Source organism: Budorcas taxicolor, chromosome 2, assembly GCF_023091745.1.
Source record: "Budorcas taxicolor isolate Tak-1 chromosome 2, Takin1.1, whole genome shotgun sequence".
In the NCBI taxonomy this organism is placed as follows: domain Eukaryota; kingdom Metazoa; phylum Chordata; class Mammalia; order Artiodactyla; family Bovidae; genus Budorcas; species Budorcas taxicolor.
Window position 1 is genome coordinate 147,722,951 of NC_068911.1, and position 25,248 is coordinate 147,748,198.

The 25,248-nt window shown below is 39.4% G+C and overlaps 1 protein-coding gene and 1 non-coding gene across 2 annotated transcripts in view; one reads left to right on the forward strand and one right to left on the reverse strand.

The window, feature by feature from the left end:
* Window positions 1–21,320, reverse strand: part of ABCA12 (ATP binding cassette subfamily A member 12) — a 205,778-nt gene extending 184,458 nt beyond the window's left edge. Inside the window, exons 1-2 of the mRNA XM_052661512.1 lie at window positions 21,252–21,320; window positions 5,631–5,724 (exon numbers count right to left, since the gene is read on the reverse strand). Of these exons, the coding sequence (XP_052517472.1) occupies window positions 5,631–5,724; window positions 21,252–21,320 (163 nt within the window). The remainder of the gene's footprint in view (window positions 1–5,630; window positions 5,725–21,251) is intronic.
* A 3,423-nt stretch (window positions 21,321–24,743) lies between these two features.
* Window positions 24,744–24,876, forward strand: LOC128044036 (small nucleolar RNA SNORA70). The gene has a single exon (XR_008199020.1). It is a non-coding gene; the product is annotated as a small nucleolar RNA SNORA70 (small nucleolar RNA).
* Window positions 24,877–25,248: the final 372 nt, after the last annotated feature.

A 25,248-nucleotide genomic window follows, 5' to 3' on the forward strand; every position in this document is an offset into this window, starting at 1 on the left:
GGCCATAGATGGGAGCTTGTCATTTAATAGATGATGAGGAGGAGCTATGAACATGGGACATGCAGAAGACTTTCAGACACGGTTTCTTTAAGCACACGCAACATACTGCCCAACAGAAAAAACAGAAAGTTGGATGAATCCTGATTATGAAGGTCTTGAAAGTGAGACAAAGAAGAGTTGAAACTTGATTGACCTGAAGAATATTTTAGGGATTTATCTGATGACAAAATGTGGGAAGTGTTAGAGGCAGTGCTTCCAGAGATACAACCCCTGAAAAACACAAAGCAAAACAAAAAACACCTTTTGAAGAAATCCAGGCATGAAGCAATGAGATCTTGAACCAAAGGGTGGCAGGAAGGATGGAAGGGACGGGATAACTCCAGGATGCATTTCACAAGATGGGTTCTGAACTGAAGGATAGTGGTTTGGGGAGGTGAAGTAAAGGGAGGAGTCAAGATGACTCAGATGGTTCTAACCTGAGAGACAGCCTAGTGTGGCTGGCACACCTGAGAATGGAGAAATTCGATGGGGCAAGCCTCAGCAGAAGATGAATGATGATGAGTTCTGAGCTTCCCAGAACAAAGCCTACATTAATTTCAGCCAAGCAACATAGAAAAGCATATTGTTTACTGTAGGACCCTCAACTATTACTATTAAATCATGAGTGTTATGGGGAGCATGATACACCCTGGAATTCTGTCCTCATGCACTTGTTTTTATTTCCATAAAAACACACCACACAAAAAGTCAGCAGTAAGAACAGGGCCAGATAAAAACCTCACTTCTTTGGCCTTCACAGCCTTCATCAGTGAGAGCCCTCATAAGCTCTTTCCTCTTACCAATTCAGATCCCAAAAGTATAACAACATCCATGTATCCCACAAACTGCCAATTAATCAATAATTCCAGTCTTTCTTCTTACGTTTTTTCCCTAGAGCCGTGGACAAATTGAGTTCACTTTTACAACCATGTTCTATCTCTGATAGTACTAACAGGTGGTATGAAGAAGAAAATGGAGAGGTTGTAAACTCTAATGAGTCAAACTCTAGGATTGCTATTGTTGGCCTTTGTAACCTGGAAAAACCCACTGTGTGGGCTGGGAGAAGGGAGGGAACTGTGGTTAAAATGAAGGCTCAGGCACATAGTAACTATGTGAACATTAGTAAATTACTTAACATTTCTATGCCTTGCTTATCTTTAAAATAGGAATAGTCATATTCAAGGAGATGATGTTAAGTATTAATTCAGGAAATCCATGCAAAGAACTTAGCAAGGTACTTGCTGATGTTGTCAATAAAAGTTTACTCTAATTATTATTTTTATCACATTCATGAAGCCAAAAAGTATGCTTTGGAAACCAAAAGACATGGTAGGAATGATGACCTTGCATTTACCCAAAGCTACTGAGTCACATCGGGATGGGTGTAATCAATATCACCCTCTGATAACACAATTTTGGATATCATTCCAGTTGGCACTTTCCCTTGCCTTCCAACAGTCCCTGTCTCTAGATGTGGGATGGGTTGGGCTTCTTCTCTTCTGAGGGGGCAGGGATATTCGAAACTGAGTCTTGAGACAGTGGGAGTTTCATTCATCTCATGATCATATTTGTAGAATTTCCATTATGCTTTTAGTGATATTTCCATTAGAAAAATAATGCTTCTCATTAACTTCATAAAAATGTGTCTTTTTGTTGGCAAGACTACATTTTTTTTGAAGACCACTTATCTCACTATGGCAGGGTCTTACTACTCTTGAAAAGCAGTCAGCTCCTCACTGATGAGGAACTGTTTGCCTGCCCTTTCATGAGAATGTACGTATTAAAGGGAGACAGAAGTAACTCACTGCACATTATAGCTTGACTTAGCCTAAATGTGATTTGGGAGTTTGGTTTTGTTTTTTTTGCTTTTGCTCCCTAAGCATAACATTTTGGCTTTAATGTTTGCCTCTTGACAAGCCACCGCCTGTAGCGATTACAAGAGGTTAGAGCTATTTCAAACTTGGCGCCTTAGCCCATTTCTTCTCCATGTGAACAAGAAGCATCTGGGACTCCTGCCAGCCTATGGAAAGTTTTCTTTACTTGGAACTTATTATTTGCATGAGCAAGTTACCTAAGCTGTTGGTGTCAGTGCAGAAGGGAATAAGTGAAGGCAGATGATGCTGAAAGTACACATTTTCCTCCTGTCTGGCGATCACCACAGCAGGGACTGCAGCAGCTCCCTTACTCACCAGAAACCCAGTCTTCTCCAGAGCCCTCAGTCAGAAAGACTATGGAGGGAGTCCTTTGAGTTGATGATATTTACTCTGAATGATTTATCAGTCCTACATACCTGCCTGGCTAATCTGGGAGCAGAAGATGCCCACGGGATGACAACTCCCATTTTCACCACAGCTGAGTTTCAACTGGGGTGTAGTCTGGAGTTTCATCCTCATTCCTCTATTGCCCAACTAGTACTGAGGAAGTCACTGTAGCCTGAAGAGGACTTTTAATTTGCGAAGCAGGAGTTGATTTCTGTGATACTAGAACTGCAATGATTCATGCAGAATTTGTCAAACAGAGGCAGCATTTCACATTAAAAACTATACATACCTCAGAATCTTCTTTTCCATATTTTTACATTTCATGATAGAGATGGAGAAGGAATTTATATCCCTAATTTCTAATTTTTAGTCTACTTTTGTAAAACCTAACTAATTGAAACATGAAAAAATTAGTACTGACTACTAGATGTAAAAAATGCCAATCCACAAGCTTAAAACCATATTCTGGAACCAGAATGTCTGGGTTCAAATTCTGACACCACCACTTATTAACTGTGCAATCTTGGATGAGTTACTTCATCACTCTGTGCCTTGGGTTTCTTGACTGTGAAATGAATGACACAGCCATTACATAGTAGAAAATCAGGAAGTATTTATCATGATTATTACTAGCTCATTTTCATCTTTTGGTATAGTAGATGTAAGAAACAAAGAAAAACAACAATTTGAAAAAACAGAATTAAAAAACCTAAATTCAAACTGTCATTTTGAAGTTAATCCCTCTCTATAACAAGGGAGGGAAAAAAAGTAACTGCATCAATACCAGTTTTAGATTCTCTACATTACTCTACAGAATAGTACCTCCAGTGATAAAATTACATTTTATACTCTATTGATTATAGGGTGAGCTGAAATCTTGGACATACTTTACATTTGAATCTATGGAGAAGGAAATGGCAACCCACTCCAGTATTCTTGCCTGGAAAATCTCATGGACAGAGGGCTGCAGTCCATGGGGTCGCAAAGAGTCGGGTACGACTGAGCAACTAACACTCATAAGAGGATAAAATACCACACAAATCTCATGGAAAATGATTTAGTAAAAGTAGTTTTTAAGGCCTTTCTCTCTTATTGCTTATGACTGAATTCTGGCAAATTAAAGCATCTTTAGGTCCCAGTGTTCCCATCTGTAAATTAAGAGGGTCCCATTCAGCTCTAATAAAAAACAAATTGACTATTTTCTACTTAGTCTTATAAGGTCTGAGAGACCAATAAAAATACTTTGAATGTTTCATTTTTTCTATAATTTTGTTCCCTCCTCCCCACAAACAATCACCTCAAAACCAATTATCATTAGAGTATGATAACAGATTCATAGTTAAAAATGGTCATTCATTTCCTTTTGGACTGTGTGTTTTGCACAGCCTTTTATTTGGTCTATGAAGCACTTGTCACATAGTTTTTTTTTCAAGCTTTTCTTCATAAGTTAGTGGGATAATAAGAGCTCTCCATGATTTTCCCCCATGAATCTCTAAATTCTATTGGTGGTGGTGGTTTAGTCGCTAAGTCGTGTCTGACTCTTGTGACCCCGTGGTCTGTAGGCTCCTCTGTCCGTGGGCTTTTCAAGGCAAGAGTACTGGAGTGAGTTGTCATTTCCTTTTCCACTAGATCTTACTGTGCTGTGTTTAGTCGCTAAGTCGTGTCGGACTCTTTGCGACCCCATGGACTGTAGCCTGCCGGGCTCATCTGTCTGTGGGGATTCTCCAGGCTGCTATGTCCTCTTCCAGGGGATCTTCCTAATCCAGGGCTCAAACCCAGATTTCCCACATTGCAGGTGGATTCTTTACCATCTGAGCCACCAGGGAAGCCCTTCCAACAGTATGCAATGGAATAAATCTGTTATAAGGAACTAATATATGCACAATATGAAGAAAATAAAATTATAGTGTTTTTATAAACAACCTAATAAAATCTCATCAATAACTCTACATAACAAATTTGTGCAAAAGTCCTTTAGAAATGATTAAGTGCAATTCGAATGTAAGGAATTATTTATTCTAGCACCAAGAGTTTAAATGCTTCACACTAACTGAATCAATATTTTCTTTTGAATTATCATATTGTGTATGATTCAAATAGATTCCACCATGGCTCTCATCTTCTTAAGATCAGGTGATTGAAAAGCACTGTACTTATTTTTAAAAGCCACTAGCTCATTATTCTCTTTACAAATAATTCAGCACAGTATTCTTTTATTTGGTGAGTTACCGTAATTTATCTGAAATGCAATTTGATTTCTCAGAAATCATATTTACAAGCTTTCTAGGAGATGGCTGCTTTGTGAAACATGAGACATCTGACTTGACTTTACTCCTCTTCAAGAAACTGACTCCAAAGTTTAAAAACAAAAGTAAGAACTGCTGCTGCTGCTAAGTCACTTCAGTCGTGTCCGACTCTGTGCAACCCCATAGAGGGCAGCCCACCAGGCTCCCCCGTCCCTGGGATTCTCCAGGCAAGAACACTGGAGTGGGTTGCCATTTCCTTCTCCAATGCAGGAAAGTGAAAAGTGAAAGTGAAGTCGCTTAGTCGTGCCCGACCCTCAGCAACCCCATGGACTGCAGCCCACCAGGCTCCTCCATCCATGGGATTTTCCAGGCAAGAGTACTGGAGTGGGGTGCCATTGCCTTCTCCGAAAGTAAAAACAACCTTGGTCAAATCTGCGGGGTTAAAAGCTCATCCTGCTCAATTCTGAAGACTTTTCTGAATCTCTTCCACGTTTCATCCAAGATCCAAAAGAAATCATGAACTGAGTTGGGCACTGTGCCAGTTTTATAACTTGGTAATTATTAAATGTAACTAACCAATATTAATTGGAAAACAATTTTCTTTTAAACTAAATGTTTTGATACATATGCACCATTCAAATATAGCCCAGAAGAGAGATGAGATTTTTATAATGCTCTGGATTTCATCATTCAGTTGATTAAATTCCAGTCTATGGCTTCTCCCATGATACAAAAGCAAAGGATGATCTAGCTTGAGATGGCTGCCTGTTTGTCTTGCATACAACATGGTGATATTTATGAGTTATCTGTGACAAATGATAAGTGATTTAAAATTTTATAAAGATTAAAATATATTCTGGCTTCTACATATTATATTTTTCTAGATAAATGGTACAGGCTCAACTCCTTACTCTTTTAATTCAAAAGACTGAGGAAAAGACATATTAAGTATTTATACAAATACTGATATTTCCAATTGGAAAAATTACTTAAAAAATGAATTTTAGAATAAAGCACTAAAGTGGTAGCAAAATAAATTTTAACCAGAATCCAAAAGTTAGAGAAATAAATGTTATTTACTTACAAGTTGGCTTTGGTCTTGGAGGAAATTTGGTCCGGGTAATAGCCAAAATTATGAAAATCATAACTGGCCATAAAATCAAGACAAGTGTCCAAAGCTGCAAAGTAATGACAGAAAAAATGTTAATTATATTGCTAAACCAAAACATCTGACAAGTACATTATTCTACAAAATTCCAATACAAGCTAGATATTTGCCTATAAATGTTATTAATAAGAAAGGAATGAGATTTTTTTTTAATGTAAGAGACCTTGAAATAAATTCAAGAAGGAATTTTCCAGGTTTAAAACCTTAAAATGATCTTCTGAAGCCTGCTTTCCAATGACCTTTCTTAACTACCCCAAGAATGATGATCTTAAAAGTCAAGTATGATCAGGAAATTCCTAACTTGAAAATCTTTTAGAGCTTCCCAGTTATTTGTTGAATAAGGCTTAACATGATAAACAAGGCATACAAAACCCAACCTAATTTCTACCAAGACATATCTTACCACTTCCAGTATTAGCATGCTAAGCCCAGGTATAAAGATTAATTTGTGACATTGGATAATGACTCAATAAATATTATTGAACAAGTGAATGAATGATTGCTGAGCCACCAGGGAAGCCCTCAATGAATGTTAGAGAAATTTCTGTTAGAGAATTTCACTGTAAGACACTTAAGGAGCAGCTTTCCTCCCCATGTAAACATGATTCAGTTCATAAGACACCATCAGCTTAATATTGTACATGCCTATAAAGTTGGTTCCAGAGCAGTGAAAAACATGTATTCACAAGATAACTGAGTTGGTAAAGAATCTGCCTGTAATGCAGGAGACCTGAGTTTGATCCTTAGGTTGGGAAGATGCCCTGGAGAAGGGATAGCCTACCCACTCCAGTATTCTTGGGCTTCCCTTGTGGCTCAGCTGGTAAAAAATCCGTTCACAACGTGGGAGACCTGGGTTCGATCCCTAGGTTTGGAAGATCCCCTGGAGAATGGAAAGTCTACTCACTCCAGTATTCTGGCCTGGAGAATTCCATGGACTGTAGTCCATGGGATCACAAAGAGTCAGACACAACTGAGTGATTTCCACTTTTCTTTTCACAAGAACATTAACTGTGATATGCAAGCAGTTAGAGTGCTCGAACCAAACCGCACAGAACATTTTTCTGTAAGTCAAACTTGAACTATGTTTCTGATTATGCAGTCAGATGCATTTTCATTCCTCCCCCATTTTTCAGAGATGATGTGCTTCTGCCAAATTTCAATGTACTGCCTGGGGCTCTTCAGTTCTCCGAAACAATCTAGACCCATTCAGCTACCAATCCTTAAGTAATGTTCAACCTAAATTTTCCATGAAAATCTCCATGCGTCTCCGTTAGCACTGACCTCCTTGCTGGCAGATATGTCACCAAATTCTTAGGCTTTGGGTTTAAGGGCCGTTTTAAAAAATGGAGCAAGTTGACTGTCAATCCTAAGGTACTAAGTTTAACCACAATGTAAAAGCTTGCAGACAGGCTCACAGCTACAGCAGTGTTTCTCAAAGCATTAATATGCATGGAAAATCACCTAAGGATCTTGTAAACACATAGATTCAGATTCAGTAGATCTAAGGCTGGCTAGAGATACTTTATTTCTTTCTAACAAGCTCCAGGTACATGCTGCTGTTGCTGTGGTCCATGGACCACTTTTGGAATAGAGTGATTCTAAATGCATCTTACCCCACTGAACTAGCAGAACTGTTTAGTGCTGGAATATTTTTGCTGGAAAGTTCCTTTGAGCTCACCTACTGAACAGAATTCTGGGCATTTGTAAACTTGGATAGAAAAAAAATTATATTTTTAATTTCTCCTGCTTATGACTGAAATAATATTTCCATTAATGGAAATTAATGTAGTATTTCCATTAATGACAAATGTAGGCTAGGAACTACAAGATTATTAGAAGCACCTGTGACCTTGTCACCTATAGAAACCACAGATATTTTCAAATCATATTAGCGCTATTACAGATACTTCAAAGTACTGTTTATACTCATCACAGAATTACAATTAGAATTGTCACGGATTCACCTTTATTTATTTAATGCTATATAAGGTAGGCAGCCGGGAAGAGCCACCCCGCACCCAAGGCCAGGGGCAGCGGCCGGGAAGAACAACACACGTCCAAGGAGAGGTGGCCACGCTGGCGCAGGAGGGCATAGAGGAGCCATCCCATGTTGAAGGCCAGGAAGGGCGGTGGTGAGAAGGTACCCTTCGTCCAGGGTAAGGAGCAGCGGCTGTGCTTTGCTGGAGCAGCCGTGAAGAGATACCCCATACCCAAGGTAAGAGAAACCCAAGTAAGATGGTAGGTGTTGCAAGAGGGCATCAGAGGGCAGACACACTGAAACCATACTCACAGAAAACTAGTCAGTCTAATCACACTAGGACCACAGTCTTGTCTAACTCAATGAAACAAAGCCATGCCTGCGGGGGCAACCCAAGACGGTGGGTCATAGTGGAGAGGTCTGACAGAATGTGGTCCACTGGAGAAGGGAATGGCAAACCACTTCAGTATTCTTGCCTTGGGAACCCCATGAACAGTATGAAAAGGCAAAATGATAGGATACTGAAAGAGGAACTCCCCAGGTCAGTAGGTGCCCAATATGCTACTGAAGATCAGTGGAGAAGTAACTCCAGAAAGAATGAAGGGATGGAGCCAAAGCAAAAACAATACCCAGCTGTGGATGTGACTGGTGATAGAAACAAGGTCCGATGCTATAAAGAGCAATATTGCATAGGAACCTGGAATGTCAGGTCCATGAATCAAGGCAAATTGGAAGTGGTCAAACAAGAGATGGCAAGAGTGAACATCGACATTCTAGGAATCAGCGAACTACAATGGAGTGGAATGGGTGAATTTAACTCAGATGACCATTATATCTACTACTGTGGGCAGGAATCCCTCAGAAGAAATGGAGTAGCCATCATGGTCAACAAAAGAGTCTGAAATGCAGTACTTGGATGCAATCTCAAAAATGACAGAATGATCTCTGTTTGTTTCCAAGGCAAACCATTCAATATCACAGTAATCCAAGTGTATGCCCCAACCAGTAATGATGAAGAAGCTGAAGTTGAATGGTTCTATGAAGACCTACAAGACCTTTTAGAACTAACATCCAAAAAAGATGACCTTTTCATTATAGGGGACTGGAATGCAAAAATAGGAAGTCAAGAAGCACCTGGAGTAACAGGCAAATTTGGCCTTGGAATGCAGAATGAAGCAGGGCGAAGACTAATAGAGTTTTGCCAAGAAAATGCACTGGTCATAGCAAACACCCTCTCCCAACAACACAAGAGAAGACTCCACACGTGGACATCACCAGATAGTCAACACCGAAATCAGATTGATTATATTCTTTGCAGCCAAAGATGGAGAAGCTCTATACAGTCAGCAAAAACAAGACCGGGAGCTGACTGTGGCTCAGATCATGAACTCCTTATTGCCAAATTCAGACTTCAATTGAAGAAAGTAGGGAAAACCGCTAGACCATTCAGGTATGACCTCAATCAAATCCCTTATGATTATATAGTGGAAGTGAGAAATAGACTTAAGGGCCTAGATTTGATAGATAGAGTGCCTGATGAACTATGGAATGAGGTTCGTGACATTGTACAGGAGACAGGGATCAAGACCATCCCCATGGAAAAGAAATGCAAAAAAGCAAAATGGCTGTCTCAGGAGGCCTTACAAATAGCTGTGAAAATAAGAGAAGCAAAAAGCAAAGGAGACTAGGAAAGATACCCATTTGAATGCAGAGTTCCAAAGAATAGCAAGAAGAGATAAGAAAGCCTTCTTCAGCGATCAATGCAAAAACATAGAGGAAAACAACAGAATGGGAAAGACTAGAGATCTCTTCAAGAAAATTAGAGATACCAAGGGAACATTTCATGCAAAGATGGGCTCGATAAAGGACAGAAATGGTATGGACCTAACAGAAGCAGAAGATATTAAGAAGAGGTGGCAAGAATACATGGAAGAACTGTACAAAAAAGAGCTTCACGACCTGGATAATCACGATGGTGTGATCACTCATCTAGAGCCAGACATCCTGGAATGTGAAGTCAAGTGGGCCTTAGAAAGCATCACTACGAACAAAGCTAGTGGAGGTGATGGAATTCCAGTGGAGCTATTTCAAATCCTGAGAGATGACGCTGTGAAACTGCTGCACTCAATATGCCAGCAAATTTGGAAAACTCAGCAGTGGCCACAGGACTGGAAAAGGTCAGTTTTCATCCCAATCCCAAAGAAAGGCAATGCCAAAGAATGCTCAAACTACCGCACAATTGCACTCATCTCACATGCTTCTAAAGTAATGCTCAAAATTCTCCAAGCCAGGCTTCAACAATAAGTGAACCATGAACTTCCTGATGTTCAAGCTGGTTTTATAAAGGCAGAGGAACCCACAGATCAAATTGCCAACATCTGCTGGATCATCAAAAAAGCAAGAGAGTTCCAGAAAAACATCTATTTCTGCTTTATTGACTATGCCAAAGCCTTTGAGTGTGTGGATCACAATCAACTGTGAAAAATTCTGAGAGAGATGGGAATCCCAGACCACCTGACCTGCCTCTTGAGAAACCTATATGCAGGTCAGGAAGCAACAGTTAGGACTGGACATGGAACAACAGACTGGTTCCAAATAGGAAAAGGAGTACGTCAAGGCTGTATATTGTCACCCTGCTTATTTAACTTCTATGCAGAGTACATCACGAGAAACGCTGGACTGGAAGAAGCACAAGCTGGAATCAAGATTGCCGGGAGAAATATCAATCACCTCAGATATGCAGATGACACCACCCTTATGGCAGAAAGTGAAGAGGAACTAAAAAGCCTCTTGATGAAAGTGAAAGAGGAGAGTGAAAAGGTTGGCTTGAAGCTCAACATTCAGAAAACAAAGATCATGGCATCCGGTCCCATCACTTCATGGGAAATAGATGGGGAAACAGTGGAAACAGTGTCAGACTTTATTTTTTGGGGCTCCAAAATCACTGCATATAGTGACTGCAGCCATGAAATTAAAAGATGCTTACTCCTTGGAAGGAAAGCTATGACCAACCTAGATAGCATATTCAAAAGCAGAGACATTACTTTGCCAACTAAAGTCTGTCTAGTCAAGGCTATGGTTTTTCCAGTAGTCATGTATGGATGTGAGAGTTGGACTGTGAAGAAGGCTGAGCACCGAAAAACTGATGCTTTTGAACTGTGGTGTTGGAGAAGACTCTTGAGAGTCCCTTGTACTGCAAGGAGATCCAACCAGTCCATTCTGAAGGAGATCAGCCCTGGGATTTCTTTGGAAGGAATGATGCTAAAGCTGAAACGCCAGTACTTTGGCCACCTCATGCAAAGAGTTGACTCATTGGAAAAGACTCTGATCCTGGGAGGGATTGGGGGCAGGAAGAGAAGGGGACGACAAAGGATGAGATGGCTGGATGGCATCACTGACTCGATGGACGTGGGTCTGAGTGAACTCCGGGAGTTGGTGATGGACAGGGAGGCCTGGCGTGTTGCAATTCACGGGGTCGCAGGGAGTCGGACACGACTGAGTGACTGAACTGACTGAACTGAAGTGAAACATATATTATCATATCATGAACTTGCATTTTGATACTTAACAACTGAATTTCTATATAATTGGTTTTATTTGTAATGCTATCTTTTTCTTAATTTAAAAACATTATTCTTAGAAGGACCATAGGCTTTGCCATGTTGGCCAAGACATTCATAGCACAGAAATGGTTAAGAAGCCTTGATCTGATCCAGCTCCCTTTTTTATTCTTTGGCCACAGAAGGTTAGCATAATTAATCCAAAGTTAGATACCCAGTTGGGAAGCAGAGCAGGGGACAAGGATCTGGACACCTGATACTTAAACTAGCATTTTAAAAAATCATACCACTCCAAGAAACAAATAAGAAAGTACTACAGGAAGTGTATAGGAATAATATGTGCTATGAAAATATAAGATGTGTTACTATTCTAGCCTAGTCTCTGATATGTTCAAAAATTAGTCTATTCTTTGAAGATCCTAGATACAAGTTACCATTTTTATCCTATGTGACTCATTTGAAAAGTAGACTATAAGGAATTAAGGTTAAAAATATTTGATGTTTGTGGGTTTACTGGTTTTATATTTAAAGTCATAGTTATTCTTTTAAAAATTTATTCATCTGAGTAGGTTTAGTGCCCCAAAGCTACTTTTAGGAACATCTATTCATTTTCCATAGCAACCTCTTGAGAATTCAGTGAGCAACTGAAATCAAATACACCAACACAAATGTACATTCACATTCAAATAAGGGACATTTGTCATGGGTTATCTTTAAGTTATCCTTTGGTTGATCTAATTTGATGGTTTCATGAGTACGTTTCAGTAAATTCTGAGATTAATTTTAGACATGATTTAAATCCAAACAAAAAATGCAATCTGTATTGGAGTAATTTAAGGTAATTTAGACCTTGTTACAGGTAAAATCCACAGCAAGCCCATAAACAATGTATTATCACAAGATTTCCCTCAGGATTTTAGGTCAGAGAGGTCTGGAGAACATTTCTGCATACAGCTCTATAGAGGGATAATAAATCCAAAGCCCTCCACATTGTGATCTTGGAAATGTTAAGGTTGACAAGTTAATCATAAAACCAAGAAATAAGCAAATTTTAAATGTTCATACCAGCAGGATTGCTTGCAACACCATTCTAAATATTATCATAAACAACCTAGAAGCAAATGCAATGCCATGGATCTAAATACTAAACCAATGAGCCATAGCTTTGTTTGTTTGGAATAAATGCTGAAATATTGATTTTACATAAACATACATCAGGGCTACTTGAAAACTCTGGGAAAAGTAGTTTTTAAGAGTTTCATACTTTTGCTAACATTTTAATCTTATTTCATGTGCCTCTATACCTCACTTGCATTCCACCTCCCCTGCTTTCTTGACATCTAATGGCATATGCACACTGAGTAATTTACAGTTTTCTAGTGGACCATGTGGAGAAGGAAATGGCAACCCATGCCAGTGTTCTTGCCTGGAGAATCCCAGGGACGGGGGAGCCTGGTGGGCTGCCGTCTTTGGGGTCGCACAGAGTCGGACACGACTGAAGCGACGTAGCAGCAGCAGCAGCAGCAGTGGACCCTGGCATTTGTCTCTTTTTATCTCTCCACAGTTTATTTTCTATTGATATGTTCCCTTCTGTTTTTTCCCTCTTCACTCTTTTTTTCTGAAAAATTCAGTGCCCAAAATTCCTTAGATGGAGCAAGCAAGGTCAGTCCACACTAGGACTCAGGGCACCATGGTGACACAGTGAGGGAACTGGATCCCTACCAAGGTGAAGAGGATACCCACAATACAGCAGCTGGGCATTGGGGTGTCAGGACCCAAGTTGGGTAAGGAGGGTATCTGTGCAGGGCAAGGAGCAGGTGATTGGTTTCACATAGGAAGGTTCATCGGAAGTAAGTATATCCCCCATTAGAGGAGTTGGGCTTCTCACTATCCAACAGGGAAATTATAAACATGGAAAAGGGGGAAACTAGAATGAACTCTGTAATGTTGGGTTAGAAGGAAAGACATAAAGGCTGTGAATTACTAGTTCATGAACTATAGCTAGAAATGTGTATACAGCTTATTTGTTTCTTTCCAGTCCCAAAAGTAGTTTCTGCCTCATTGTATAATTTCTGTGTCCCAGTCCTGGGAATACCTATTTCTTCAAGAAAGACTAGCTTCTTTTAGAGGATGAAAGATAAGTGTGCTTGTTGCTATTGGGCTATCACTGTTTTCCAGGCTGAAGAGAGCTATAAAATATATGTAGAATGTGTACAGATACAGAGATAGTTAGATACATACATGCATACATAAATCTAAAGAAACAGATAGGCAGATCAATAGATAGAAGGGTGCCAGACACACTGCTCAGAGAATCTCAGAGAATGTGCTTCATTAATGTGTCTCCAACATTCTCTGAGATTCTCTGAGCAGAACCTGTGTCTCCCACATTGAAGGCAGACACTTTACCCTCTGAGCCACCATAAAGTGAGACAAATTGACACCATGCACCACCTGATGGGTTGAAATATGAAGAACAGAGCATCATTCTGTGGTATTCCTTCCAGAGATAAACAACCCAAGTCTCCACAAAACAGGGCTTCTCTGGTGGCTCAGAGGGTAAAGAATTGGCCTGCAATGCGGAGACCTGGATTTGATCCCTGGGTTAGGAAGAACTCCTGGAGGAGGGCATGGCAACCTACTTCAGTATTCTTGCCTGGAGAATCCTGATGGACAGAGGAGCCTGGTGGGCTAAAATCCATGGGGTCATAAAGAGTTGGACATGACTGAGCAACTAAGCACAGCTACAAAGCAACAGAAACTCTACAAAACAACTGGTCTTAGACGTTCAAAAGGTGTCAGGGTCATGAAAGTCAAGGAAAGACTACTGAACAATCACAGACTGAAGGAAACTAAAGACATGAAAACTAGATACAGAACATGATTCTGAATCATGTCTTTTTTCTATGAAGGACATGATTGGGAGAACTGGTGATGCTTGAATTGGATCTAAGAATTTAACGGTGGCACTGGCTTATGTGCCACCAACATTCATTCAAGAAACTAAGATCATGGCATCCGGTCACATCACTTCATAGCAAATAGATGGGGAAACAATAGAAACAGTGACAGACTTAATTTTCTTGGGCTCCAAAATCACTTCAGATGGCAACTGCAGCCATGAAATTAAAAGAAGCTTTCTCATCAGAAGAAAAGCTATAAAAAAACCTAGACAGTGTATTAAATTGCAAAGTCATCACTTTAGCAACAAAGGTCTGTACAGTCAGAGCTATGGTTTTCTAGTAGTCATGTATGGATGTGAGAGCTGGATCATAAAGAAGGTTGTGAAAGTGAAAGCCGCTCAGTAGTGTCTGACTCTTTGCAACCCCATGGACTATATAATCCATGGATTCTCTAGGCCAGAATACTGGAGTGAGTTGCTGTTCCCTTCTCCAGGGGATCTTCCCAACTCAGGGATTGAACCCAGGTCTCCCGCATTGTAGGCAATTGTCTTTACCAACTGAGACACCAGGGAAGCCCAAAGAAGGCTGAGCACTGAAGAATTGACACTTGTGAACTGTGGTGTTGGAGAAGACTCTTGAGAGTCCTTGGACTGCAAGGAGATCAAACCAGTCAATCCTAAAGGAAATCAGTCCTGACTCTTCATTGGAAGGACTGATACTGAAGCTGAAACTCCAATACTTTGGCAACCTGATGTGAAGTACTGACTCATTGGAAAAGACCTTGATGCTGGGAAAGACTGAAGGCAGGAGAAGGGAGTAACAGAGGATGAGATGGTTGGATGGCATCACCAACTCATTGGACATGAGTTTGAGCAAGTTCTGGGAGATAGTGATGGACAGAGAAGCCTGGCGTGCAGCAGTTCATGGGGTTGTAAAGAGTCAGACACAACTGAGCAACTGAAGGACAATGACTGGCTTATGTTGGAAGATGTCCTTGTTTATGAAGTATGCACACCGAATTATCTGAGATAATAGGGCATCAACCTCAACAAGCTCTCAAAAAATATATATATTTGTACTGTTCTTGCAACTTTAAATTTGAAATTATTTTAAAATTTAAAAAACATGAAATTATTTTAAAAGTATTTCCTTCTGAAAATCCAGAACCACTTTTTTAAAGACAGCAAAAGAGAAGGGATGAAGGACCAAGAAAAGAGATTAAAAAAACAAAATGCTTTATATCCAAGGATGTCTATCTTTTGCATGCATATGGTAAGGTTTGGAGAATTAATGATGATAACAGGACATATTTCAGTGGCCTTGAAATCAGTGAGGCCATCCACTGAAAATTCTAAGTTTAAATCTTAATAAATTGCTTGAATAAACCAAATGTAAATTCACTCTAAATTTTCCATTTAGTGCTGATCTGTAGTAATTTTTAACTCAATTGAATTACCTAGAAACATTTACCTCTGTATTTGCTGAGAACTATTGTTTCAAATCTTTGAAAAACTTTCAAATCTAATTTTCTAAAAAAAAACTTGGCAAAGCACATAATTTCAACTTTATGTCATTCACATTCCATTACTTTGTTAGAACCTTTTATTTTAATTATTGTTAATCCTCCTAATTCTGTATGTAGCCACCATTTTTATTATTTTCATTAAAAGTAAATAATAAAATAAGATACAGTAAACTTTAAATTACTGAATTACTATATATTTAAAAATTTGAGAAAATTACCATTATTTGAATGCCTGTGAATCAGATATTCACTCTCTAGTCTTAATCATGTTGTTGTCTGTTGTTCATAGGTTAAGTCCTGTCCAACTCTTTGCAACCCAAGGACTGCAGCACGCCAGGATTCCCCATCCTTCACTATCTCCCAGAGCTTGCTCAAATTCATGTCTATTGAATCAGTGATGCCATCCAGTCATCTCATCCTCTGTTGCCCTCTTCTCCTTTTGCCTTCAGTCTTGCCCAGCAACAGGGTCTTTTCCAGTGAGTCCGTTCCTTGCATGAGGTGGTCAAAGTATTGGAATTTCAGCTTCAGCATCAGTTTTTCCAATGAATATTCAAGATTGATTTCCTTTAGGATTGACTGGTTTAACCTCCCTGCAGTCCAAGGGACTCTCAAGGGTCTTCGCCAGCACCACAATACAAAAGCATCACTGACTCAATGGACATGGGTTTGGGTGGACTCCAGGAGTTGGTGATAGACAGGGAGGCCTGGAGTGCTACGGTTCATGGGGTGGCAGAGAGTCGGACACGACTGAGCAACTGAACTGAACTGACACTAATAAAATGTGCATGTCTGTTATGTGTCAGGCACCATAAAGAACAAGCAGATTCAAATGTTTGGAACAATTAAAAGGGCTTAAGGGAGTAAATGTGTATGGATCCAAAAGACATAAAAGGGCTTAGAACATCTGACCATGTAGCTGAGTGAATCGTGCAAGATCAAATTCATTTTAATCTGATTTAGAATTCAATTTGGAATTTCAGTTTAATTCTAAATTGTTTAATCAAACATTATTTTAATGCATGGACCAACCTGTTTCAAAATTTTCAAGTCTTCCTGTTTCTTTAGCTACTGTGAGAGAAAGTTAAATGTGCAAGGTGAGGATTAGGGAGGAAGTGTCAAATTTGATCCAAGGTTAAAAGTTTATCAAGTTGTGGGAATATCCATGATAGAAAAATTAGATCTGTCATCAACTGAGCTAAAATGTGATCTGCCAGCTAAATAATTACAAAAGTAGAAAATAAATAGGTGTAGTTACTTTCTTTCTTCAGGTCATGAGTCTGGAATTAGAGTCCACTTCTATAGAGACTTGTAGTCACTTCTTGATATGCTTATTTAGAACCCGTCTTCTTAATGAAGGATAAATTCTTATCTTGCACTACCCAGTCTTCAAGCCTCCAGTCTCTTTGCTGTCCCAGGACTCTGTTTCCTGTCATTAACTGTCATCTTATTAGGTGAGCCTCCATGTTGCTAACTATCCCCGGTGGAATGTATGCTCATTTTTCCATTATTTTTTAGAGTTAAATTACAAGCTCAGCAGGGTAGCAACTCCATCTAATTGATTTTCTCTATTACCTAACATTTCTGTTGGAGTCTAATGTATTTTTTTCACACTCCTCCAAGTATTCATTTTTTGCAATATAATTGAGAATTGACATTACCACTAATGTTAAAAAACAGCAATATCTAAAGTCCCCTTAGTGAATATGATCTCTTTGCTGATGGGCTGAACTCTGAGCAGGGATTAGAGAATATTGGGAAAGGAAACTAAATTTAGGAGCAACAGAGAAACAGCAGGAGGTAATCGAAAGAAGAGATCCGTTTTTCGTAAAATCTAACTTTGCATTTTAAAATTCACTGTATGACGCTGGACAGTTTCCCTTGAGCTATCGGGGATCCTGTAAAATCAAGGCAGTTAGACAATTCCAAATAGTTCAGAATTCTGACTTTTGATTTTACAAAAGAGAAACATTAGCTCTAAGAATAATTGTGATGGAAGTCACCTCAAAAATTAAAGAGTCTGTCTTCCCTTTTTTGCAGCCAGCTCACCTCTGAGACTGTACAGTGTTTTAAAATTGTTCTTCCAGTTTCTAGTCTAATATATACTTTTATAATAAACTTCCTAACTAATCACCATTCAACTTTAATAACTTTACTATATTTTTACTTGTTTTTTCCCTGTATTTGTTTCTCCATTTGTAGATTCCTAACTTCTTCCTCTAGACTATCCTTCCCATTGCCTTGCTTTGTGATAGACTCGCTTGAAAACAAAGTGAAAGAGGATGTCATGGAGGTGATGCTAGCATTTTTCTTTAACATTCACTAAGGAGTATACATGGGCTTCCCTGGTAGCTCAGCAGTAAAGAAACCACCTGCAATGCAGAAGGCATAGGAGAAGTGGGTTTGATCCCTGGATTGAGAAGATCCCCTGGAGAAGGGCATGGCAACCCACCCCAGTATTCTTGCCTGGAAAATCCCATGGACAGAGGGGCCTGGAGGGCTACAGTCCATAGGGTTGCAAAGAGTCAGACGTGACTGAGCATGCACACACACAAGGACTATACATCTCCAGTGCACACAATTTAATTTCTATTTTCCTAAGAGTATATTTTTAAAGTGCCATATTCAGAACAATTGCTAAGTAGAGATAAAAATACTTGCACTTTAAATAACTGTTTGATAGATGACAAAAGTCCAGTTCCTATACACAGACTATGTCCTCTCTCAAAGTTATATACTCCTTTTCACGTTCAGTCTTCTAATTTGTCTATATTTTCTCTTTTAACGTTTGTAAAACTCTTATCTCCTTCAATATTTTTCAAGTCTAATTTTCCGACCTTTTGAGTTTCTCTTTCTTCCCTCATAAGTGACACTGATCCATGTATGTCCTTCCACCTATTTTATCATCAAGCTTCTTTTTCGATACCAAGATAGATTGGCTCCAGGTAAAACTATGAGAAAGTGAAGTGAGGTCACTCAGTCATGTCTGACTCTTTGTGACCCCATGGACTATAGCCTACCAGGGTCCTCTGTCCGTGGAATTTTCCTGGCAAGAATACTGGAATGGGTTGCCATTTCCTTCTCCAGGGGATCTTCCCAATCCAGGGATTGAACCTGGGTCTCCCTCATTTCAGGCAGATGCTTTACCATCTGAGCCACCAGGGAAGCCCTAAAAGCTATGAGAAAGTATACCTTTATTTGTCCTCTAGCCCTCCACTTAGAATTGTCCTTCCTTCTCCTTTTGGCACCACCATTTTCTAAAGGTCTCATGTGTCCCTCTAGTTGCTCATAATGGATTCAAGTGGGCCTTTGGTACTGTTCCAAATTTTAGACTTTAATGATCTCACTTTCTGCAAACCAAGACTTATCTGACCTAGGTCACATTCTTTTAAAGTGCTCAAGGAAATCGGTCCTGAATATTCATTGGAAGGACTGATGCTGAAGGTGAAACTCCAATACTTTGGCCATCTGATGCAAAGAACTGACTCATTTGAAAAGACCCTGATGCTGGGAAAGATTGAAGGTGGGAGGAGAAGAGGACGACAGAGGACAAGGGGACGACAGAGGATGAGATGGTTGGATGGCATCACCGACTCAATAGACACGAGTTTGAATAAACTCCAGAAATTGGTGATGGACAGGGAGGCCTGGCGTGCTGCAGTCCATGGAATCGCAGAGTCAGACACAACTGAGTGACTGAACTGAACTGAACTGAAGATCTGAATCATTTGATGTCACAAAATGAACTAGTAGTTCATGTATTCTCTTTCCCTAGTCAAAGTATATTACTAGGGACTTTCAAGGATTCTGGCTATATAGGAATAATATAAGTCATCATAATGAAAACATGTTAGCATGCCTGACGTCCATCTTCTTTAAATGTGCCATGCCCAGCAGAAATCGACTAAAATGGAGAAAAGCACTAAAGTAGAATGTTGATATGCCAGCTACTTTACAGAATAGGAAGGAACTTATTAAAGCTTCTAAAGATAAAATTTCTCAACGAAAAAGTTTATTTACCTGAGGGATTTTTAATTTTTAGGTAAAATGGAGTTGTAAGGAAAATGTACCACTTCAGCATTCAGCTTATCAGCAACAGTTACAAGTCTTCAACTTCTCTATTCTTTTAGCTACTGAGTTTTCATCACTTAGGAATTTTACTGTATATAAATTTCTTCCTCTCTCGCATACTCTCTTCACCTGAATTTCCTTTCACCATTTCTTTAAATAAAATATGACATGGACATTTCCCCAAATCCATCTATAATTTATCTGCCAAATGTTTCACCATTTATATAGCACATTTGGTTCTTTCCATCCTATGAGTTAGATACGGTAGACCTGATGCTCATTTTAGAAATGGGAAAACCAGTGCTCAGAGAAATTGTGATATGACATTTAAGTCATGTGGCCGGTGAAGAACAGAACCAGGAAGCTAATTCTTGTCTTCTGACCACAAGCACCAGACTCTTTCCCTGCTAAATTTCACACAGAACCTACCATGGAAAAATTATATAAAGTTTCACTTTTGTGTTGTTTCCAATTTAAAAACTGAAATTAAAATATTAATGATTTAAAATTTTATATTCAATACCCACACCCATACAATCACAGAATGCCTTGTGATTTTAGATCCTACCCACCAAATTCACAAAAGCAAATCAACTTCTCCCTATTAATATAGACATCAGAACATTTTAGTAAGGTGTCAGGCACTGCAAGCAAACCTAGAGTGAGATAAGATATATAGACACAACTTTGGCATATTATTTGTAAATATTTATATTATTCATTTTAGGCTAGGGTAAAGGATACTGAGTGCCTTTTTGGATTTCTCCAATTTTCTAACATTCTTCTCAATATGCAATACCTCACTAAAGTCAGGTCCTTTCTCAGTCTCTCCTGGCACCCTATCTGGTAAGGATTTCACAGCTGGCTATATAATTTATAAAGCAAACATGAATGTAAGAGCTCAAAAAATAAGCAGACTGAAGCAGTAAAGTGAGTCAATAACACTCTTAAAGCTTGGCATATATATTGACCCTTTTTTGGCATTTAAAGTCAATAATTTTTAAATACTCAAAATTTCTTAGATGATTTTCTATACCAACAGCCCTCAAACTACTTTCTTTCTATATGTTTTTTATCAATCCACATTTCTATTACTTTTGGTTTTCAAGTACATTTCAGTCCCATTTATTGAAAACTTTCATCTGAAACTTTTCTTCATCTCATTTTTAACAGAATTTGTAAAGAAAATTCCTGAAAGCATTTGGCCCCAAATTTAAAATTCAGCACAAGTTCTAATTCAACCAGTAACAAGATGTATCCATTTCTTTCCCCGGGGCATGTCCTGGTTTATTCTTTTAATTTACTGAAATCAAAAGGCAGATTTGGGAGCATGTTTAGACTCGTCCCATGAGCTGTAAAACAGATGCAGAGATGATTTCTAAATGTCTTATTCCTGCTTTAGAAAGTGATTTAAAACTCTTCTCTTTTTACCTCTCATTAACTCTACATTTTAAAATGGTCTGGAACATTGCCCCCATGACCCCATTCCCTTGTTTTACTCACCGGCTGCCTTTTGACACCCAGCCAGTTTTTCCAGACCAGAACCCGAAGCTGATGAAACTGGGAAGCCATCCTTCAAGATGCCACAAACAAGAGAATTCCTCTTTTTTCCTCCACCCCTCAAAAGAAGAATTGGTTCCCCGTCCAACTTGCTGTGTGTCAATGGGTCAGAAGCCTATTCATGGCATAGCTTTCCTGGGAGCTGGGGTAAGAAACCCACAGATCTTCTCTTCCTGCTGGATTTTTCTCTTGGGTTAATCCTGCCCAAGGAGCACTTCTCAACCAGCTCTTCCCGTCAAACAATGATCCAGGCCAGGATCTTTTGGTGGTGTTTGCTTATTTTAAAATAACATCCAGTAGCTGCCTGTTGCATGAAGTCCAGACTCAAGAGAGAATGAATATCATACAGATAATGCCCTACTGGAAAAAAAGCTGAGCCCACACCTCCTACTCTCCATAAAATTAACTGCCTATCCACACCTTCGAGAAGGTGTCACCTGCTCTGGACACGTCACAGGAATTAGGTGGGACCCTTGCCAGGCCAGTAGGACTTGTCCTACATTCTCTCACCTTCTTCGCTACATAGTGCCTGCTCTGGCAGATGCAGGGCACAGAGAGCATGTTACAGACTCTGGGACTAGTGACTCTCATAATATAATAAAGTCTCATTAGATGTTTTACATCCATGAGGCCAGAGCTCAGTTGAAACACTTTGAGGCTCAGCCCATCATGATATATCCTAGAGAAGGTTTCAATGTTTAGTTTAAAGTGAAGTTAATGCTTTGATTTGGGCAAAAGTAACTATGCTGGCTTCTATCATAATTTGCTAGGTTATAAAATATGCAGAAAATAAAAGGCAACCTGTAGGTGACAGTAATGACATACAGTGGATTCCCTCATCTGGGGGCCAGGGATTCATGTGTCTTTTACAGGAGAGCCATGTTGTTTCAGACTTCATGGTCCAAGGAGACATAGGCTGACCCAGGATATCTCTGAGGCTATGATATAATGAGTGAGTTCTAACTGCACTTGAAATCTCTAAATCAGCAGAAGGAATTTACTGGTGATTAAGGAAAAAGAAAAAGGACTTGTGCTTGTATTATTCAAGGTACTTTATAATTACGTATACTTAATGATATTATAAATATAATTTTATTATAAATAACAAATTTTAATTGTGATTTAAGGTATATACAATCCAGAAGACTGCCATAAAAACTTTTAGGAATAACTTTGCTTTAACATCTTAATGACAACATATTCCCTCTGATATTCAATGCCTATACTATCTGCCTGTAGCCAGTATAGTCCAATTTTATAATCCAATAGTCTATCATTAAAGGCCTGCCCACGTGCCAAACTGGTGTATATCATAATATGCAAATATAACCTCTGCTTTCCCATCCAGACTTGCTCATGCTAACTCCTCTACTTGGGATGCATCCCTCCCTCTCAAAGCACCTCCCTCTCAAAATTATCCCCAAATTGACATCTTCCATGAAGGCTTTGTAGGTATACCCCAGAGGATATCCTCTCTCCTATCTTTGAATCCAGTATAGTTTTTTGTTCATATTTCTTTCAATGAACTTGCATTTTTGCTTGATTGTGATTTTTATACAATCATTTTTCCCCACACTAGATTGTAAATGCTTTGAGAGAATAGACTAATTTATATCACAATATTTTACACATGATCAATGCTCAATAATGGCTGCTGAATTTAATGGAAGACAATATTTGAGCCAAGACTAGGGAAACTCCACTTTGGTCCTCACGCCTTTCCATGACTGCTCCAGACTCTGAAATAAGTTAAAGCAATGTTTGAATTTTCCCTTCAAACCCAGAGCAAGTGCTGATTCAGCTTCCTGGTCCCCATGCCAACTCTGCTATATTGATGGCAGCCAGCCTAGGGCCGACTGGAGCCATTTTGGCACATGCCTATTCCAATTCTGGCTCTTTCCCTACTGTGATGAATCCCTTTTAAGCCCAATCTCCATGAGGCAGGCAGTCTTGAATATATAGAAATTGGCCTTTTAATTCTTTTCTGGACAAGATTAAAAACAAGGTGCTCTTCAGACAGCTGAGGACCGTGGCAAAAATACCCTCCTTTTCACCACTCCTGGGATGCAGTGTCCAGAATTTATCTGGCTCTCTCAAGCTTTGCTGATGACTTGAGCTCCTGCTTCCCCGAATTCTTTCTCTGCCATCTGTCACAGTTTACGACTCACTGATGGTTTGGTTCACAAATAAACATTACTCAGCTGAGAAACAGGGTGGGATCTGGGGATATGACTCCATATATCGAGAGAGACATTATAGACACAGAATCAGTTTATTCATTCAGCTTATTTCAAGTTAAAAAGCATTGACTCACTGTGCCACTGATGCAGATGAGAAGTCAGCTCAGAGAGTCCCAGATGGTTTTTCCCAGCAGCTGCTCATGATCTCTTCAGTGAAGTCATAGAGATTTTTTTTTTAACTTCAGTTCAAGATTCTCTCTTGGGATGTCCCCTTGCTCATATACCTTCATCTACTACCTCTAATATTCTGATGAAGATAATGTATCTTGTTATGATCCCTGACCCCCAGGAGATCTATTTCTTCAAAGTGATCTCAAAATGATACGAGGTGTTTAATATATGTAAGATATTCCTTTATATGGACTTCCCAGGTGGCACGAGTGGTAAAGAACTCGCTTGCCAATGCAGAGACATAAAGAGATGTGGGTTTGATCCCTGGGTTGGGAAGATACCCTAGAAGAGGGCATGGCACCCCATTCCAGTATTCTTGCCTGGAGAATCCCTTGGACAGAGGAGCCTGGCAGGCTACAGTCCATGGGGTCACAAAGAGTTGCACACGACTGAAGTGACTTAGCACTCAGCACTCATCCCTTTATACTTGATGGCAAACAATGTCAATAGCTCCTGACATCACCTACATTTCCTTGAAGACTGGGATAATCTTTCACAAAACATAATTCAAAATACTTTAAGCAGGATGACATAGACAATCACATCTCCAAAATTTGCCCCACTCTGAATATCTGTGTTTTGGCATTTATATCTTCTTTAAGCTTTTCAAATCTCCTTTTATTTCTTTAATTTTTATTTTATATTGGAGTATAGTTGATTTACAATGTTGTGTTAGTTTCAGGTGTACAACAAAGTGATTCAATTATATGTGTGTATATATATATATGTGTGTGTGTGTATATATATATATATATATATTCTTTTGCAGATTTTTTTCCCATATAGGTTATTACAGAACATCAAGTAGAGTTCCCTGTGCTATATAGTAGGTCCTTGTTGATCATCTATTTTATATATAGTAGTGTGTATATGTTAATCCCAATCTTCTGATTTCATTTTAAATTTGAATTTAAAACCATCTTTTAAAATTCCATTGAGGAAAAAGCCTTGCTTAACATTACTCTTGGAATCTATATCTTACATAAATAGGAATCATAACCTCTGATCAAAATAGAACTTGAATCTGCAGCCTATTAAGCCCACAGCGCTCTTTTCCCCACAGAGGCCCAGTGTGCAATGGCTGAAAACAGCAGCCTCCTTGGTAGTTTACACAGCCTGATGCCTGTACTGGTTGCCAAGGGACCTTGGAGAGAACGTTTCCAGTGGACATTCATGACTGGCAGGCTGTCCCCAGCCTAGGCTTCAGACAGGTATGCGTACACAGTGGCCAGTGTCCACATGGGCCGAGTCGTAATGTCCATCTGCACCGAGTTGCAGAACATGGAGCATGTGATTGAGGCCCTCTGCAGGGCCATGTTCAAGTTCCCTGGTCGCTAGAAGATCCACATCTCCAAGAAGTGGGGATTTACTAAGTTTAATGTAGATGAATTTGAAAATATGGTGGCAGAAAATCAGCTCATCCCAGATGGCTGTGAGGTCAAATGTATCTGTAATGGTGGCCCTCTGGACAAATGGTGGGCCCTACACTCATGAGAGTTTTGGGGCTGTCCCCATCTTAATCATCCTCA